A 20,444-nucleotide genomic window follows, 5' to 3' on the forward strand; every position below is an offset into this window, starting at 1 on the left:
TGGAGCGTCACAATCGCCATGTCAATCAGAATACCACCATAGGAATTCATTAATCAATACATTTTTTTTTTTTTTTTAAATAACATCAAATAATTTAGTTTTAGAAATTTTTAAACGTTTGGTACCAAAAAATTATTTTCAACTGTGTGTTCGTTGTTTAGAAAAATATTATATTTTTTAAAGACTGTTCCACATGTAGGGAATATTGTAAAAATTTGTCAAAGTCTATTTTGATTGGCAACAATTTTTTTTTTAGAATAATATGAGTTTGTTGACAGTTAAACTAAATAAACTTAAATTTTTGTTGACATTGTCGCATATTAGCTTCTCTTAGGAAGATCCTAAAAAGTTCAAAATTACCCTTATTAAATTGATAAATCTTTAAGAATTGATTATTTACTTTGTTAATAACGAATTCTTATAAAAAATTTGCAATTTCATTTAGTACCGGTACTATTTTTAACGCCTTTTTGCCACTATATCTCTCACAGCATGGAAACAATATTTTATAAAGTTACAAGACAAAGCACATGATTTTAATATTGTTTTGAGAATTTGACGAACACAATTTTGATGTTGACGAACATGGATTTATCTTCAAACTGTTAACAGAAAATTTCATACCATATTCAATTTACTTATCAAATTTTCTTCTTTAAAATCAGATGAACCTTTACTATTGTTCACCTTCGCAAACGAAATCATCTTTGAAAGAGATAAGAGTAGATTTTTGGTTGATCTTTTACATTGTATTGTTTCATCTAACAAATTTATCATCGCCTCCACCATGAAAATTATTTAAACTTTGAAGACAGAAACTTTTTTATTACGTTTATGTAAAAGTGCAATTTCATGGTGACAGTTGACGCTAGCTTTTAGCGTCAAATTGAATCACATGGTATTATTTCGATCAGAGTTCCATCTAGATAAAAAGCAGCATCAAAACGGATCGTCACTTCCAACGTCAAGTTGTCTTATCGATATATGTTATTCCCTAATCGATTTGGATCAACAACAACGCGTAGTTATATTAACATATATTTTTTATTATAATGTTTTATGAATAATAACTGTCGGAAGTATTTTAAAATTGATTCATAATATCAATTGAAATTCAGTTCGATATAACATTTTTAGCGCCAAGTAAATGATACCAGCGTTAATTAATTCAGATTTATCGCTGCTTTTATCTTGATGGAATTTAGATCGAAATTATACCATTTGATCAAATATTACCCTAAAAGCAAGCTGCTTGAAGCCATAAAATCGCACTTTTACACAGGATATCGTCATTCTGAACCCCCCACCTTCTGAAAATATTTTAGATATGAAATCAATTAACTTTGACTTTCTCTACCCTTTTTTGTTTATGGTTGTCAATAAGACTTAGCATTTTAAAGTTTTCTACAGTCACCAAAGGTTAAAAATTCTTTCTTAAATATTTATTACCAAATGAGTACATTACAAATTATAAACACATAAAATCCTTTTATGGAGTAATATATCTTAAAATTGGCTGTTTTAGACAATCGGTAATATTATCTTCTTTATTACTACATGTATTGCAGACATTAGAATTAGAATCATTTAAATTTATTGTAGGATTCCAATATATCTAATATTAAAATTAATTTTTGAAAAATAATAATTATTCTTATTATTAAAGTATTTTAATTTAACTGTCAAACTAAATTTTTTTTTAATGTAGGTATCCTTTTAATATTGGATATATCAGTTTTGTAAAACAAAATATTACTTTGAATCAATATTTTAAGGTACTCGATTAGGAAAAAATACATATTCCAAGCAAATCGCAATGCATAATAAATGAGAAACAGATGTTAATAATATTCATAGTTTATTCAAGGATAAATATTTTTTAAAAACCCTTTTAAAAGTTTGAAGGATGTTTTTACACAAACAGTCGATTTGACTCACTAAAATCGTAAACAATTTTATAAGAACCTATAAAATTAATTGGTGTTTGAGAGAGTCAAATCAACAGTTTGAGTAAAACATTATAGCTGGTAATTAATAACGTTATTGTTTTATCGCTGCGGTCCTAAATGCTGAACTTTAAGCATAAACACAACGTCTAAAGTTAATCCGTTGGAAATGTAGTTGTGGAAAGTGTTAAAGGTGCCATGGACCGACAAAGTATTGAATTGAAAAATTCTAAATCGTGATCATACCAAAAAAAAAAATTCTTAAACAATATGGTAGCGGAGCAAATGTGGTTTATTTATTACTAGCTGTGAACTACCCGCTTTGCTGGGCAACATCCCCACTTGCACCCCTCCCTCCACATTTCCTTTCGTTGGATAACAGTTTTGTAATGTACACGTCATGCTCTTTTATTTGATACCCCACTTAGGTATATTTGTAAATATTCGATAATTCCTTCCCACTTTCTCGCTACACCTTTCTACCCTCCGAAAGTTAAAAGTAGATAAAAACAATAGATCTTTGAAGCTGGTTGTATATCTTGTCAATATTTGAGCTTAATCGATGCACAACTTTTTTAGTTTTTGAAGCATATCCCTTTCAACCCCTATTTCAACCCTTTACTCTACTATAATATGGATGTATTATACATAAAAACCTTCCTCTTGAATCGCTCTATTTATTAAAAAAAACCGCATCAAAATTCGTTGCGTAGTTTCAAAGATTTAAGCGTACATAGGGACATAGGGACATAGGGACAGAAAAAGCGACTTTGTTTTATAATATGTAGTGATGTTATCAGAATAAATGAAGCTCAAATTGCCGTATTTTATAGCTAAGTTTCGGTTCAAAAATCGGTTTACAAGGAATAAATTGCATTTGTCGGGGTTTTTTTTTTTTAATTCTGTAAATTTCACTTGTTGAAAATATATTTATGAAACTCGAAGTATGGAGGAGGTAGAAGGAAAATGGTACTTGTACTATTTTTGGAATACATTTGGTAATTACTAGATACGGCACTACAATCATGATGATGTTTTATTGAACGAAAGCTGCTAAGTAGAAAAATTTGAATATAAGTGGAAGTAAACATATAGTAAGAATGAAATAGATAATTTAAGTGAAATATACAGACAAAAAGTATATAGGTACCATAACAATTATTCATAAGTGACAACTAACAATTATTATTATAAATGTCAAAAGTTAATGAACTCTTAACTAATAAATATGAATACTATCAATACGTTTTGTAAACAAATTTAATAAGTCAATTTTTCACGTAATTTTGATTCGATTTTAAACTATGACACTGACAATATATAGAATAATAATATCATTGACCGGTATCGTCGACCTGATGAATTTAAAAATTAATGCGATTTTTACATACAAAAAAGGTAGCACATCCCTTGGAAAAACTGAAACTACCCACTCCAAATGGAATATATATAAAAATAGGGTTCTATTCGGATAGTTTACAAATTAAGGAAATAAGTCAAAATTGATTATCAATAGCTTATAGACACTCAAACAAACACATCAAAAAGCCAATAGAAACAAGTGAAAACCAACAATTGACTGAAATAATTGTTGAAATACCATGTATAGACAGTGTTGATTACTCTGTCTCATTACACATACATACATGTCACACATATATTACTGATATTCTCATATAATACATACTATACAATTTGTACATAATTTGAGCTCTCACGGGTAAATACTGATGTTTACGAACAAATGTTTCAAATAAAAGTTGTTTATTTTTTTATAAGGACCATTTTTTACATTTAAACTTTGTTCTATCTCTAATGGTTTACTATCCCTAATGGTTTTTCAAGACCCAATTTACCTATGTTGCTCATTTACAGACTCAACCTCCCTTTTTACGTCCTCAGCACGCTAGTAAAATTTCAGCTTGATATCTCTTTTCGTTTTTGAGTTATAGTGATGACAGATGGACAGACGACAGACAGACAACCGAAAATGGACTAATTAGGTGATCTTAGGAACACCTATACCAAAATTTTGTTCATAGCATAAATATTTTTAAGCGTTACAAACTTGGGACTAAACTTAGTATACTTTGGTATATTTCATGATATAAAAAGTTTAAGCTAGTTAATGCTTTTTTGAAATAAAATAAGTTACTTGAAGAATTTGAAAAATCTGTTATTTAAAAGAAGAAGATGTTCTACTTTTAAGAAAAAAGGTACCCTTAGTTTCGGTAAAAGGTACCTTTTTAAAAACTTGATCAGAATATTACTTCAACTTACTAAAATCCGATCCTTTGGAAGTTTTTCGTTTAAGGTAGTTCCTCCGCGACCGTCCAGTCAAAAAGTTTTGGACTAATACTATCATTCAGTGCATTATCTGTGCTATGACTATTATACATATACCATATATTATTTTCAAAAGACTGTAGTTACTCACAATTATATATTCTATACGTATACACACACATACTTTGATATCTATCTTTACCATTAGTTTTTATATGCTTTCCACAAAAATCATCGCTAAAACGAGTTATTTATTTAAGTTTTTTATCGAAACTATATGGTAAATAATTTTTATTTTTATTTATATATTTTCTAAATATAGTATTCTACATTATATTAGTTTTTCATAGAGATGGTGGACGTCATTCATTGGTAAATAAATATAATATTTGCAAATTTGTGTATTTTTATACACTTCTCCCATGTACACGTACAAATTGCGTCACTTTTAATTGCTAATATCTCATGTATGGCATGGTAAATCATCTTCTAATTTTAACAGCAAGTGTATTATGAATTAAATATTTTATATTCTGAGTTTTGAGAAATTCTTGGAATATCACTTTCGTGTAGGTACTACCTTAAAGAGCGGAATATTTTGGCAAACCAATGTATAAATTACATTGTAGAGTATACAGGCCTTTCAGTAATTAATCGGGCTGAAAGTAGTCTAGACCTGATAATGTAAAAAATGTTCTTATATCCATCTATAAAATTATGACTGTGTTTATGATGAATAAGAATACAAATAAACTAAAATTTATACTCATAATAAAAATAACAACCGTAACAAAATTACCCCCTTAAAAAATGACAGCAATAAATATTCTTAAAAGTATGAATGAAAAAAAAAAAATCTATTTTTAAAGTGTTTGTCAAAATAACACATTTGATATCCAAGTTAACAACAATTCATAACTAATTATTAAAATTTATATTTTTTTAATCAGTTTTGATTTAGTGTCGACGACATTTCAACAACAAATCAACCTTGGTGGGTATGACCATTGGGAGCTACACCAATAACTTTTAGATAAAAATAAATTATTGTGTTCGTTAATAAAAATTAGTAGAATTCATTTTATACTAACCTATCAAAATTTTGTGTTTTACAAAATAAAATCGTTTGCAAATATAAGAAAACAATTTATGAGAATTAATACTTCGATTTCGTGATTGTTAAACGACAAATTACAAATCTAGTTTTCGGACATAAAAATTTTAATTCGTGTACGATAATAAATAAAAATAATACAAAGTTGGATAACATACCGTGGTTGACATGGATATGTCACACACACACACACACACACACACACACACACACACGCACGCAAAGCAATTTTCATTTTGTTACGTGACGGTTTTTGCCAGTTTGCTCATCATCGCAAGTCATAAGGAAATTCGCTCCAAAATTGTTCAAGAGATAAATTCACATAAAATTTAATGCTTTGGTTATGTTAAACATTTTCTTTCTATAAAAAAAAAGCCAAGGAATTCTACAAACTGTGTTTTCCCGTTAATGGTTTAATAGCATATTGTATTAAATTTATTATCCATATCTTCGGTCATAGTCAATAAATTTCTATTTGGCTTATAAAAATCGAGAAATTTTAAATTTTGTTTACATTTTCTCCTTTTTTACTCCCTTTCTACGATTTTTTTCACTCATCCATAAAGACATAGGTTGTTTTTTTCTTTTATCATTTTCTTTTATCATAATCTTACAAAACAAATTTTTTTAATTCTTAAATCTTCAGGGTGAAAACAATAATTACCTATCAGAAAACTAAAAAAAAAAAACTAACACCATACACAAAACCGACAGTCGACTATACGTATGGATTCCACAAAAGTGTCGCGTCTATATGAATGAATATGAATGAAAATATCTTTCTTGTTGGGTGATATTTAATTTTATAAAATGTCACTTAGCTCATATATTTAAATTAAGAACCAGTTTGTTATTAATATAATAATATTACACAAAATTATTGCTTTTTTTTATGATAAAAATCCGTATATTATATATATTTAGTAAATAAATAATAAAAACCGCCTTCGTTAATAAAAACTTTGTTATGTACCTTATGTAGTATATGTGATACCTATACCTACCTCGTTCGATAGTACCTAGTGAGCACTAATAATAAAAGCAGCGAACCGAACGCCGAACGGTTATATGTGTTTATATTTCTGTTTGTGTTGACAGAAATAAAATATACCTTTCACAATAAAATACAAAAAAATTTAATTTATTTGTTTACCAATTTTAATATTTAAAGAATCAAAGTATTTTATATTAAGGTTGTATGTTAGGTTGTAGCAGTATCGAGACAGGAAATAGTTCAGTCAATACAGCAATCATTTTTGAATTGTTTTTTTACAATTAATGATATATAAAACATTTATTATAAATTAAAATAACACAATATTTTATTGATCAAATTTAATACGTATTAATAATAATAAAAAATCATAAAAACATTTTAAATTTTTAAACATATCCTCAAAAGTTCCCATTATTTTCAAAAAGTCAACGTAACTTTAATCTATATATTAATTTGGTTATGAATAAGTTAAACATATATATATTATTAATCTCTATATATTATAAATGCGAAAGTAAGCATGTTTGTTTGTTTGTTTGTTACGCTTTCACGCTAAAACTAGCGAATGGTTTTTAATGAAACTGTACAGCAATATAGCTCATACTTCAGAATAACACATGAGATATAATTTATAAAGATATATTAATAAAAAAAAATTAATTTAATTTGACATTACCATAAATTACTGATTTCTATAAAAATAGTCAATATAAAATATTTCACGGCCATCTTTTCTGATAAACTCAATGAATAATTACGACTATTATACATTTAAAAAAATAGAAAACCATACATATATTTTACCTGTGTAAAACAATCCTTAAATGTACAAATATTCATACCAAGGATAATATTTTCCAATTTTGGAACTAGTTTTTGAAAAATTTATAGCAATTTCATCTGTTGGTGATGTGACTACATACTACTGTACCCAGCTGAGCATTCCGGATAAAATATAACTGTCTAGCTTTTATGGAGATGCGGGAATGAATTTCTGTTAGATTTCATGATTATGAAAGCGACAGTCAATTTGAAATTTATAAACAATTTTTGTTTATAATATGTGGACCTAATTATATATAGGATGCCAGCCAATCAAATAATAACTTGCACAAAAGTTGCAGAGTTTGATGGCGAGCATTATGTTCTGCCATTAGGTCCTAAACGGTTAGAGATAGAATAACACTTCACATTTGAAAGTTGATCCCCATAAAAAAACTAACAATTTTTCTTTAAAACATTTTTTCGAAAAACCTTAGCTTTCGGAGAAAATGCGACTTAAAAATATGCCTTTATTGCATTTAATCTCAGGGTACCAAATATAGTTCCTGTAAAATACACTTACGCTGAATCAAAAGTTTTTTTTTTTTTCAATTTGAACTTATAAAAATTCCCTTTTGATAAATATGACGTCATAACATATGATACAGTATATTAAGGCAAAATTACATAAAATCAGATAAGAGTTGAAACCAGTTGTGTATATACCTATGTTGTTGTTTTTTATTTATTTCATTTATAAATAAAATAATTTATTAATATCATAAACATTGATTATTTGATAGATTTGTAATAATTTTTTTTATATTAATGTTCAATATGTTTTTTTCTCAATGTGTACTTCATTTAGAGAGTCACATCTCTCTATCAGAGAATGCACTAGACGGTCTACGCATAGATTGGGAATCTTTCCAACACATGAATAAAATTGAAGTTAAGAAATAAAATCTTTAAAGATATTCCGCGATACTTAAAAAAAAATTTTTCGTCAGTTGAAAATAAAGCTTCCGTATCATGTTGGTAGCGTTAACTAACGCAAAGTTAGTTACATATGCGTTAGTGAAGCAACCTAATTTCTGCCTGGCAAACTTAAATTACATTATTTGATTATAAAAATAAATCATATTAAAATTAAAGCCCCACTAAAATAGTTTTGAATGATTTGAAATTTTTTATTTTAATATCTATGATTAGAATTTAATTTACTTTCTAAGGCACCACAATTTACTTCATGGTTGAAGGGAGTCCCAACCAGAACAATAAAGTAAAAAGGGTTTTTGTTCCATGTAACTTTTTCGTAACTTTTTTTAAGTCGCACCTAGGTATTAGAAATTTAAGAAGATTTAACTAAAATCTAAGTAAAGAATAAAAAGTATTTACTTTATTCTTTCAACAGCTTTTACTTTTCCCTATTCCTTGCCTTGCTCATTCACAGACATCCTATATATTTAACAATTTCATCTCTGCAACGTTTTATCTGTTGTCCCCTTTTTCTTCTGCTCTTATTGAGTGTCGATATAGGCGTTTTATTAGTTTTATAGTCAGGCTCATTGCCACTCTTTTTCTTCTCATTGCGCCCTCTCCCTTCAAAGATTGGAGATCCAACTGGCAGTAGTTACTCGTGACACAGCTGCTCTGAAGATTTCGGATGGTGTTTTACTGAGCCATCGGCGAAGGTCCTTGAGCCAGAAATTCTGGCTTTTCCCAATGGCCTTTTCCCCTGAACTCTTTCTCTCGATGATCAACAGAAGTATTTCATGTCTATCTCCTCTCATTAGCCTTTGCCATTGCAACTTTAGCGTTTTAATGTGTACGATTACATCTTTTATTTTGCTCTTATTTCATATGTTTATAAAAGGAATTTTTTGCAACCTTTTAATACTAAGCATGGGTCGTTCTTACGCACGCTGGCATGAGCGAGATGCTTTTATAGTGCTTTGTAGCTTGTGCCGAAACTTGAGATACATGGCATTACTTTTCTTTAAATATTTGTAATTTTTGATCCATCATTGAATGCTTAGACTTTCCGGTTATGATTCACTAATCTATTAGTAAAATATCTATGAAGAACTGAATAAAATAATTCTAAGCTCGTGTTCAAAGCATTATTAAGCATTCAAAATGCATGCTGCTCTTCATAACTTATCTATCTACAGTATATGTAGTAAGTACTATTTGAAAATAGAAGTTATAATAATGATTATATTTTTCATACAAAAAATAAAGATTCTTTTTTTGTTGTACTTACGATGTTATGTATAATATAGAGAAGTAGCCTTAGTGTGACGTCACGCTGAGCATTACATATTAAATATGATAACATGCTGTGCATCTAAAGAAACATATCGCATTTGAGGCAGCACTCTGACTGTGGACTCCTTAAGGCTCTCGTCACTATACAACACTCACTCATTCAATGATCAGTCAAGTATTTAACGAAAAAAATTTATATCAATTTTTATTTTCAATTTACTTAATAATATATTATACTTTTTTTTATTAATTATACAAGTAAAATATATATTATGTCAGAGAAAATTTTATGATTATTGTTTTTTTAAATAATATTGCATTGAAAATAGCTTCCTCTATTAAAAATATTGCTACTGTCTGTTAATTTTTTTCCACAACTAGAAATAAACGATCATTTATTTTATATTCTAAGACAGGGTCCCGACAAGTATCAATCTATACACTGCTTTTACAACAAATCGCAACAACCCTTAGATTTCCTTACTTTTACTAAGATAACCTATACCATCGTGTTCTTATTATTATTAGCTTCATTTTTTATATATAATACAGTTTGATAATTCGATAGCCACCTTGTAAGAGCTTATATTGAGCTCATTTGCAACAAATTTGAGAAAAATGCAGATCCAAAAGAGCAGTCACAAAAATTGTTTGTTGATTTTTCAAGGTAAGAATTAAATATATAATAGAATTAAATATATAATATATATTTATTCTATTTCAAAATCTATTTCTAAAACTCACAAGCTTTCCAAAAATTTATAAATATAAAATTCTAACTTTACCCTGCAAAATTCGAGGACACCACAAACGTTATTTAAAATAATGTGACCTATAATATTTTGAATTTACAGAAAGTCTTGCGTCAATGGTCTTCTTAAGACGAATGCGTTATTTGTAAAACCTTATCTGCTGGTATTTCATGTAGATTTTCAATATCCCATCTGCCTTTCTGGCATATGCAGTATCACATTTAGCATTTAGGCAGCCTAAGCGGCCGCCACCAAAAAGGGCTTCATAGGAGAGTTAATATTGAAAAAATTAGACACATTTGACTTGAGATATGAAACTAAATTATACAAGTTATTAGATGGTAAGAATTTAAAAGATACTTTTCATAACGTTGAAATTTTATGAAGAATATATTTAGATGGCCTTTCTTCTTCAATACTACATGGTCGGTTCAACTCTTTAATGCCAATGAATATTGAAAGAGATCTAATAAAATAGACGAACTTTCAAAGAGAAAAGGAAAACATAAAGTTTCTATTTAAATTATAAAATAATTTAAATAAAATATTTATTAATAAAGTTGAAATTAAAATTATAAAGTTTAATTTATGTGTTGTATAAAGTAAAATAAATTAAAAAAGCATTTATTTTAATCAAATTAGTCATAATTTAAAACTAGGTTTTTTAATTTACAAATTTTCCACAATTTACAAAAATTTCGCCTACGGGGCAACAACAGTTTTAAATGCGGTACTGGATATAAACTAATACGAATTCAAGCACACAATCAAAATTTGGCAGATTAAACTCTGAGTGTAATAAATTGTTATAATTTTAAATTAAATATTTTTTTGAAGATACCATAATAATAAAATTATGTAACCTTTAAATGAAACCACCTTATATTGAAAAATTAATTACAAGAGTTAGATCATAAATAAATTAATTTTTATTAAAACTGTTTACATTAAAAGTAACTTAATCTATATAAAAATATGGTGTTTCAAAACAAAAAATTTTCAACAAAAAATCAATAATATAAATTTCAATAATAATTAATGATATCCATTGGATGCAAAAATACCTAAATATATTTTATATACATATTCTCATTTATATAAATTATAAAATATAATTAAAAGAATTCCAAAAAATTTATTGTATACAGTATGTTTTAAAACTACCAATAATTAAATTTTGAAAATCTTTTCAATTAACTTCAACTTTGAATTTTCCTTGTTATACATTTTTTTTTAAATTATATTAAACAAATCAAAGGAGTTGAGAGCTATTATTATTATCTTTTCATGGCGGAAACGGATAAAAAACTGAAAATCAAATTGTTTTGATATAATTTTCACGATTTCCAATAATTATACATACTTGGAACTACCTTGGAAGCTTTCATCCCTTAATTTACTGAATCCACAATAATTATTTTCCATTTTTAGGTCAATTTTAAATTACTATGAATAAATTATTTAAGACACTTACCAAAGACATATTTTTCTACTGTCGTTATTGATAAAACTTCATCGTATTTAGTCAGAGGTGATTTTATAATTTAAATATTTATATTATATTTACAGTAGTTGAATTGTCTTTGAATATACCTTAAAATGTATCTCAATATCTTCAGCGGTTTTTCAGAAACAGAGGTAGAATAAAGTTTTATTTGAAATGACGGAACTAAACAAAGAGCTGATTGCAATACTATAATTTTATTGTCAAACGTTAAATGGCACTTATCGCTTTTTCTTTTAAACACAAATAAATTATATTTCAGAAATCGACCTAAAATACACGACATATATAAGAAAAAACGCGCGATCATGATATTTCGATACACGGACTGATCTACCGGAGCGGTACGAGCTATGAGACAAATATTTATAAATTACTACCGAAATCGAAAATAAATTTCGAACATTTAACAAATTATAAGCTATAACAAAAAAAAACTATTTGGGCTCGGGGTTAACATTTAACTTAAATAATATTTTAAAATATTATTGTAAATACAAAATATGATTGGTTTACAGAATCTTTGTGCAATACCGTTAAAAAGAAAGAAATGGAAAAAAAAATAGTCATAAAAGTTTTTATTTAAAAATAACGGATTATTTGATTAAATAAGTTATAACCTCAATAAATTATTAAAAATTATTAAAACATGATACATTTTTAATTATTTTAACAACAAATAAAAATAAAAATTGATAATTAAATATTACAAACATTAAAAATTTTTACCTACAAAATTTACATATGGTCAATCTCTTGTACCTCTATATACCAGCGTATAGCTACTGCTACTATTTATAATATACATGGTGTACCGCGACTCGATGGGCATATATTAAGAGCGTATTCTTTGGACAATTTTAAATCGAAAGTGCTTTATACACTTTTGTCCCAATTCAACGGTTAAGGAGTTATGGGCACTATTGAATTTAACCAATAAAGTAAAGACATTGTTGAGTTAATTAGTACAAAGTTTCATTAATTAAAAATTTTTTTCGTAAACTACTAGAGGAACTATTTTCGACCATGTTTAGAATAGTTTCTTCGCCGGAAAATTCTTGCTGTGCATACGTCCCATTTCTGCATTAACTTTAAGAAAATAACCTTTTTTGCCAAAGGATTATGCATATTTAAGAAGATTTGTTTGTCAGAAATTTTTCAGTCAGAAAACTGTCACTGATATTCCCGCACTGGCATTCTTGAATTTCTGTCACATATTCTTGTTAACGTAGCTATTAAACTAATCTTAAAATTACAAACATAAACATAAGCACTTTCGACTTAAAACTGTTCAGGCAATACACTATTAAGCTATGACCATCGAGTCATTGGCCACCCTGTATATGTCACGAAAAAAGTCTCAAACTTTAAACGCATATCTCTTGAGTAATTTTAAGCCGAAAATATCTCTTACACTTTTTTCCAAAAAGCAATAGTGAAAGACTCACAAACCAATAAATTTAGTAAATAAAGCAAAAAATATTTTGAATAAATGATGTAGCTTTTCCTCGAATTCAATTAATTTTCAATTTTTCAGCTTTTTTTATTAGTAGCAAAAATTTAATTTACTAATAATAAATTTATTTTTAGATAGAAATGTTAGAAGTTTTTTAAATTTAAAATAGCTCAAGTAATATGCCCTCAAAGTTTTACCATTTATTAATAGGACACTCTATATATATTTTGATTTGTAGCTGAAATTTAATTACACTAAACAGAAATAAAATTATAATGTAATTTGATATTTCTAATTTTATATTTATTTATTTTCAATAAGAGATCACCAGCATCGATCGATTGTAAATACATATTATTACGGAAAGTTTATAAAATTTTAAAAGAAAGTTCTGACTTCTCTCGAGCTTCAAATAACCCAAGAATTATTATTTCACACTTCTCTACTTTCTCATTTTCCACAAATCACTGCCACTAAATTCTTACTCTTTTTATGGTGTATTTAAAATTTCTTTAATGAAATAATATAGTTTTTAATAGAAATAAGCAAAATTACGAAAATACTATTTGAAGCTAAATAACACCGTTTTATTCGATAATAATAGTTATTGTTCTTGATTAGCTAAAATAATTATAAGAAATGATAAATTTTGGCATATATTAAGTTACCAAATTAATGCCGTTTTTGGTCATTTAGGTATATAGGAAATTTAACTAAGAGCGCAAGTTGTGAATATTAAATAAAATATTATTTTGTGAACTACAGCTTAAAAATATTTATTCATTTATAAGTACACACTTATTATGAAATTATGTGTAGAACAACACATCCGGTAAGTGGTCACCATGACTCAGTTTGCATACATGTACTATTTTGACGAAATTTTTTAAAATTTTGATAACTTTTGCTACGGTCATACACAAAAGCGAACATCAAACAATAACAAAAATAGGCAGGTACCAAATCGTATATAACATCGCAAAGGGTACAAAATACATTGGTATATACCGATTGGGAACTTGCCTGTTTGTTTGGTGTTCGCCTTCATAGCTGGCCGAAGCTTAAGAAGATATGCAAGGATTGAATAATACTAGGGATTCCAAAAAATTTATAAATACATTTTTTGATTTACAAAGTTTCCAAAAATCACAAAAATTTCCTAGGTTATCGGGCTTTTTATTATGAATTCATCGTTCAAAGTTGGTTGAAAAAATGATGAATCATATAGGTTATCCTTTTCAATTGGATATTTCTATATACAAAAATTTAGGTATTGAGATAAAAAAACTATGTAAAATATTTAGACAATCTTGTAGTTTATAATAATAATAAAAAAATAAGGTTGCCGATGATATACAACAAAATTTTTATTTAATTATGAGTTCATCCATCATTTGATGAACAGAGGCGACTATAGTTAGAATATTGATGATTGAAGAGCGATATCTATATTATCAAATTTATAAGCAGCACTTACACACAATATATAATATATTTTTGTAGTTGCGTGATATTCTAAAGCTAAAAATAACACATTATTTGACTACAAAACATGAATTTGGTTTATATGTAAGTTTACAATCACCTTAAATGTAACTGTTATTTACCTTTCAAAACATGACAAACTAATACTCAACGAGATTGAAGTCTTACACCCTTCACAATAAGAAAAAGATTTGATTTTTCCCTAATAGAAACATCCCTGTAGAAATATTTCACTTTCAGTATTTTACGAAACCATAGTATTATTTTATCCAATATTACATATTACTAGAATGTAGTTTGCTCCCATACAAATAACTTGCGATTCGGCTTCTCATATTAACTGTATAAGTTTTGTTTTACACATCATAATAACAATTTTTATGTAGGTATGTTAAATATTAATTTTTTTGTTTTTGTAAAACTTCACATTATTGAGCCAAATAAATAGATCTTTATCTTTGGATAAAATGTCAGAATCAATTACAGTCATCTCGAAATGTAGAGGTTGTTTTATCAGTGACTGTCAGATTTGCATGTATCAGAAAAGGAGTTGGTTGGTCCTAGAATACTACCTCTTACTGTAACTACCAAATTCACAGTCTAATTTTGATTATAAGTACTTAAAATAACAATAAGACTATGAGTACATTGAGCATTTTCTGGAAGAAAGGCGTCGAAAAAGTTCTGATTGCTCATGCATTTTGCAGTCGATAGTATTACGTAGCTGGCCACATATAAGATAATGTAGAATTTTCCTTTGGTTACTCTTATCAAGAAGGTTCAGCTGTACATAATTCAAATATTAAATTATTGGATGAAAAATTTGGTGATAAAAGTTTATTTCTAAATATAAATTTCTTTGGTCGAATTTTTATGCACTTTGATTTCACTGTGCATTTAAAAATACTTAAACAGAACAATAATATGCCGTATATTAGAAGCTGTTGTTTAATTGCACATCCATTAAATCCACTCACAATTTTTTCTTGTTTTGTTGAGATAATTTTCTATAAAACTGTTTTTTAATAAAATTTTTTCTTTTGTTACAGGAAAAAAGTGGCGTTCTTTAACACCACAAGATCGACGACCATATGTGGAAGAAGCAGAACGATTACGTGTCATACATATGACAGAACATCCGAATTACAAATACCGACCACGTCGTCGGAAACACAACAAGCAACGTGGCACACCAGGTCCACAAGGTGTTGGTTCAAATATTGGTAGTCCTGGTACACTGTTATCTCCAAATAATGCACAAAATCCACAACAACGTCAAAATAATTTAAATTTACATAGCCCATTGACACAACAAAGTCCAAATACGTTGGTAATGGGTCATAACATACAATCACCCAGTTTTAGTCCAAGTAACACAAACTTAAGTAGTCCAGGTGGTGGAACACAAAATTCACCACGTTATGTAGCGCTAAATAGTCCAAGTCCAGGTGGACGATATGTCTCATCGACTGGATCCAATATATACATTCCAAATAATACAAATTTATCATCACCCATACCTGGTGGTAATCCAATTCAATCTTATAATAATGATTACGATTTCACCAATTCACCAAGTGGTGGATCCGATGTTAATTCGTCTTCATCAGCCGCGTTGCGGCGTTTATCAAACAATATCCAATCAAATTATCAACAAAATTCACTGTACTATGCTAACAGCAATCAAACTTATCAAAATAGTTATAGTCCAATGATTTTATCAAATTCTTTAAACAGTGCTTCATCCCCAGTGGTGAAATCAGGATCATTTAACAATATATTACATACCCCTGAATCAAGTCCTACACATAGTCCAGAACCATCATCCAATATTAAAAAAGAGAACAAAGACGAAAAGAATAGCGATAATTCCAAAAATTCAAACAGTCAAATGTCAAATAGTAGTAACAGCAACAATGATAACAATGATACAACGGCAGCAGCATTACCGACACCCGAAATGTCACCCTTAGATCAAGAAAAGAACTATGCATATGCAAATAACAATAATCACACTAGCGGTGACTTATTGAATGAGAAACGTTCAACAATTATTGATAGTTCATATCAAAGACAAAATAGTTATTCAACTTTAACATCTGCACAACAGCAACGTAACAATAACAGTCCTCAACCTAATACAAATGGCATTATACGCCCTAGCGGTCAAACTACAAACTATCGTCAAATAAATTATACAAATTCCGAACCAATACAATCGATGCCAATGGCAAATGGTTTATACCATGTTACAATGTGTGCAAATCGTTCAAGTTTAGAACAAGGTCACGTTGTAACGGGTACATTTTTCCCACCTGTTGCAACATCACATGATAATCAATTATTAGGTACTAACATATCCACACAAACATTAGCCCAAAATAATTATTATAATAATCAATATTCAACGGTATCAACATATCCAACACAAACAAAACATGAATATTCAACATCATTGAATTTAATGACAGATAATAACAATGCGCATGACCTAAATAAAGAGCAACAATATTTAAATTACGCGGGCTATCACCATCATCATCAACATCAGCATCATACACCAACCAGTGGTGTGAACTATTTACAACAAACAAATGAAGGTCGCCATCATCATGAAACAACATCAAACAATTCAAATCAAGATATGACGTCACATACCAATGATGACGTTGTAAATAATGATGCAACGAAATATTCAACTGATGTAGATACACGTGAATTTGATAAATATTTAAAATACAATAACAATACAATGATGGGAATTAATAATACAAATAATAATAATAACAATAACAATAATAGCATAGACTCAAACCATAATTATAGGAATACAACAAGTAGTGTCATCTATTCTAATAATAATGCATTACAATATCATCATCATCAACAAATTATTCAACCGGTGCAACCAACTGCCCAACATACATCAGTTATTTTACAAAATACAAATATTAAAAGTGAATCAACACCCACAAATTGTGGCTATAATAATATTAGTGATTTATATAGTGATCATACGCAATCCTCATTAATGGCATCACAATTAGCTGCGCATAACAATGCAACAACAGCGGTTGCCGCGCATTTAAAGGCGAATGCAACGGCTGCTGCACCACCATCGTCACAAACAAATCAAGATGATTTTTCTGTGATTTTAGCTGATGTACGAAAAACTTGCTATAGTAGTTGAAATAACATGAGAAATACCATTATGGTAACTAATTGTAAGTGTTAAATATACATAGGTTACTATACTTTCCTGTAGTAGTTGAATTAAAGTTTAAACAATTAAATCTATTTTAACGGATTTGTGTTCAGCAAATCCCATCAAAACAAATGAAAGTAACTTCCATTTCATTGGCTGTTATGAAAAAACATTATGCTAAACTTCAATTTCAAGCCAATGGAAGATCATTAAATTATATTTCGCGAACAAAATTACTAGGAACTTTATAAATCGGTCCCAACTACAGATATCACATTTGTACATAGTTGCTCTGTAAATATTTTTTTGTACATATTTCAATTAGATACAATCTTAACTTTATTCGAAAACGGCACTATTTGATCACAGGCGAAGGAAAAGAACGACAGTTGATAATAAGATAAATCAGTTTCTACTTTCCCATTGCCACGGCCGTAATTCAAGCTGTATATTTGAAGATCTAACGAAATATTTACAAAACTTAATAAAAACACTATAAATAGTGCAATTTAAACTCATATCTCAGTGTTATGGGGCCGAATAAGTACTAAAAATTTTTCGGTAATGTTAAATAATAAATAGATTCCATGTTATTAGATGGAAAAGAGTGTACTATAGATATAAATTTTGTAAATAAATGCACTTAGTTGTTTTATAATAGTTCTAGATTTTTCTAAGAAGTATATTGTTATACTCATTCAAATATGGGAACATATTGAGCAATTTTTGTTCCTTTAAAAACCAACTCACATAGTTCCTTTTTTTATTAAATAGTTCTCTATAAACTACAGGGTAGTTAATCAAAACATTCTCTGACAGTATTACCAACTTTTTCTTATTAGAAATTATATTATCACAAATGTTCCTATATTTGAATCCTCGTTATTTAGATTGTAGAGACAATTGTTGATTTTTTATTTTGTAAAAAAAAAAAATGAGATCGTATCCGTTTAAAAAAATTGTTTTGGACTGTGTTTAGATTTTTGTAACCAAAAAAAAATAAATAAATAATTTTATGTAATCGGTTTAGGGTTTGAAAAAAAATATTTTATGAACTGAAATCAATCACAAATAAAAATTTCATATTTTTAATACAAGCCACTGTAGTTATTAAATACGTTTTCCTTTTTTCATGTATACATATATGAACATATTTTTAAACCAAAGTTGTAAAAAAATATATTTACACAACACTTTTTTTTTTAGATTGTAAGTCTTATTTTGTAAAATTATTATTTTTAAGACATTATATAAATACTTTATTCAATTTGCTTTTTAGAAATTTTTTGTTTATATACATATAATATTTTAAAAGATCTATACTGATAGTTGTAAAAAAAATCAATTTAGAATCTAAATAAAAGCTCTTTTTTCGGGAAAAAAAATAATAAAGAATTTTATAAAATTACCTTCTTTTGTTTTATTTGACAAGTAAACTTTTTAGGTTATAGATAATAAAATGAGAAAAAATAATTATGCAGATTTTAAATACAGGAAGGTAAGTGGAAGTTATTTAAATAGATATTGTTATCAGGCGTAATAAAGATTCAATAAGCGAAACCAACCGCGAAAAGTAATGAAATTTCTTATAATAAAACTACATCATCCATATAACCATCAAAGAGAACTGACAAATATAAACCATAAATAACATGCAAATACCATAGATGATATATTCAACAAATCAAAAAAACGAGGTTATAAAATATACAGTACCAATAGTACCAATACTAAGTTATATGATGCAAAAAGATACAAAATCTAAAAATAACTGTGTTTTGTAAACAACAACTACACACAAAAAAACTGCATAAATTTTAAAAACAATCAATTTCATAGTACTAATTTTTTACAGTTACCCAACAGTTAAAAATACTGAAGTAAAATGATGAATGAATGTATTTTATAATTATTATTTTATTATTGAAATCCCATTGTTTTACTTCAGTAATTAGTGACGTATATTTATTATAAACCAAAGTAATTTACAATATTTAAAACGTGGTGGCAGCACATTCAATGTAACATAGATTAAATGATGATAAAGCAACCAAGCAAAAACATTAATATAATTTGCTTCTCTAAATAACGTACTATAGAGAAGAACCAATGAAGAAGACTATAAATATATATTATGTATTTTATAATACATGTTAATGATGAACTAGAACCGGAAACGGGTGATTGTAAAAATGTATAATATTTTTTTAGTTTGGCGTGGGAGCCAAAATTTACTTTTTTTTTTATAAATATTATTTATTATTATTATTTTTTATCACATTTTTAATTAGTTACATAATCATTTTAATAATTTTTCGTTTTTAATTATCATAGATTATAAATATTAATTGCGTAATTTAGCACAAAAATAACATTAGCGATGATTAAATTTAAAATTTATAGAATCGTGAATCTTATATTGTGAATAAATTTAAGACTGTGAGAAACAATAAAAGTTTGGTTTAACCCAAATTATTTTTTCGATAATTTTGTGTTTCTATTTTCCAACGATCACTTTTTTATAATATATATAGTTCAGAATGTACTTAGAATCTGGCTTTACACATTATTATTGTATTTGTAAGAACGTCTGTCAGGGATGTAGAACGGTTCAAAGTGAAAGGACTTTGGAAGTGTTAATGAAAAAACCTAAAACTTGAACACAA

General features: G+C 27.6%; 1 protein-coding gene across 1 annotated transcript in view; it reads left to right on the forward strand.

The window, feature by feature from the left end:
- Positions 1 to 18,377, forward strand: part of LOC123305636 (GATA zinc finger domain-containing protein 14-like) — a 155,682-nt gene extending 137,305 nt beyond the window's left edge. The window contains exon 3 of the mRNA XM_044887411.1: positions 15,623 to 18,377. Coding sequence (XP_044743346.1) covers positions 15,623 to 17,763 — 2,141 coding nt within the window. The 3' untranslated portion in view covers positions 17,764 to 18,377. The remainder of the gene's footprint in view (positions 1 to 15,622) is intronic.
- Positions 18,378 to 20,444: the final 2,067 nt, after the last annotated feature.

This window comes from Chrysoperla carnea, chromosome 1 (genome assembly GCF_905475395.1).
Source record: "Chrysoperla carnea chromosome 1, inChrCarn1.1, whole genome shotgun sequence".
NCBI lineage: Eukaryota > Metazoa > Arthropoda > Insecta > Neuroptera > Chrysopidae > Chrysoperla > Chrysoperla carnea.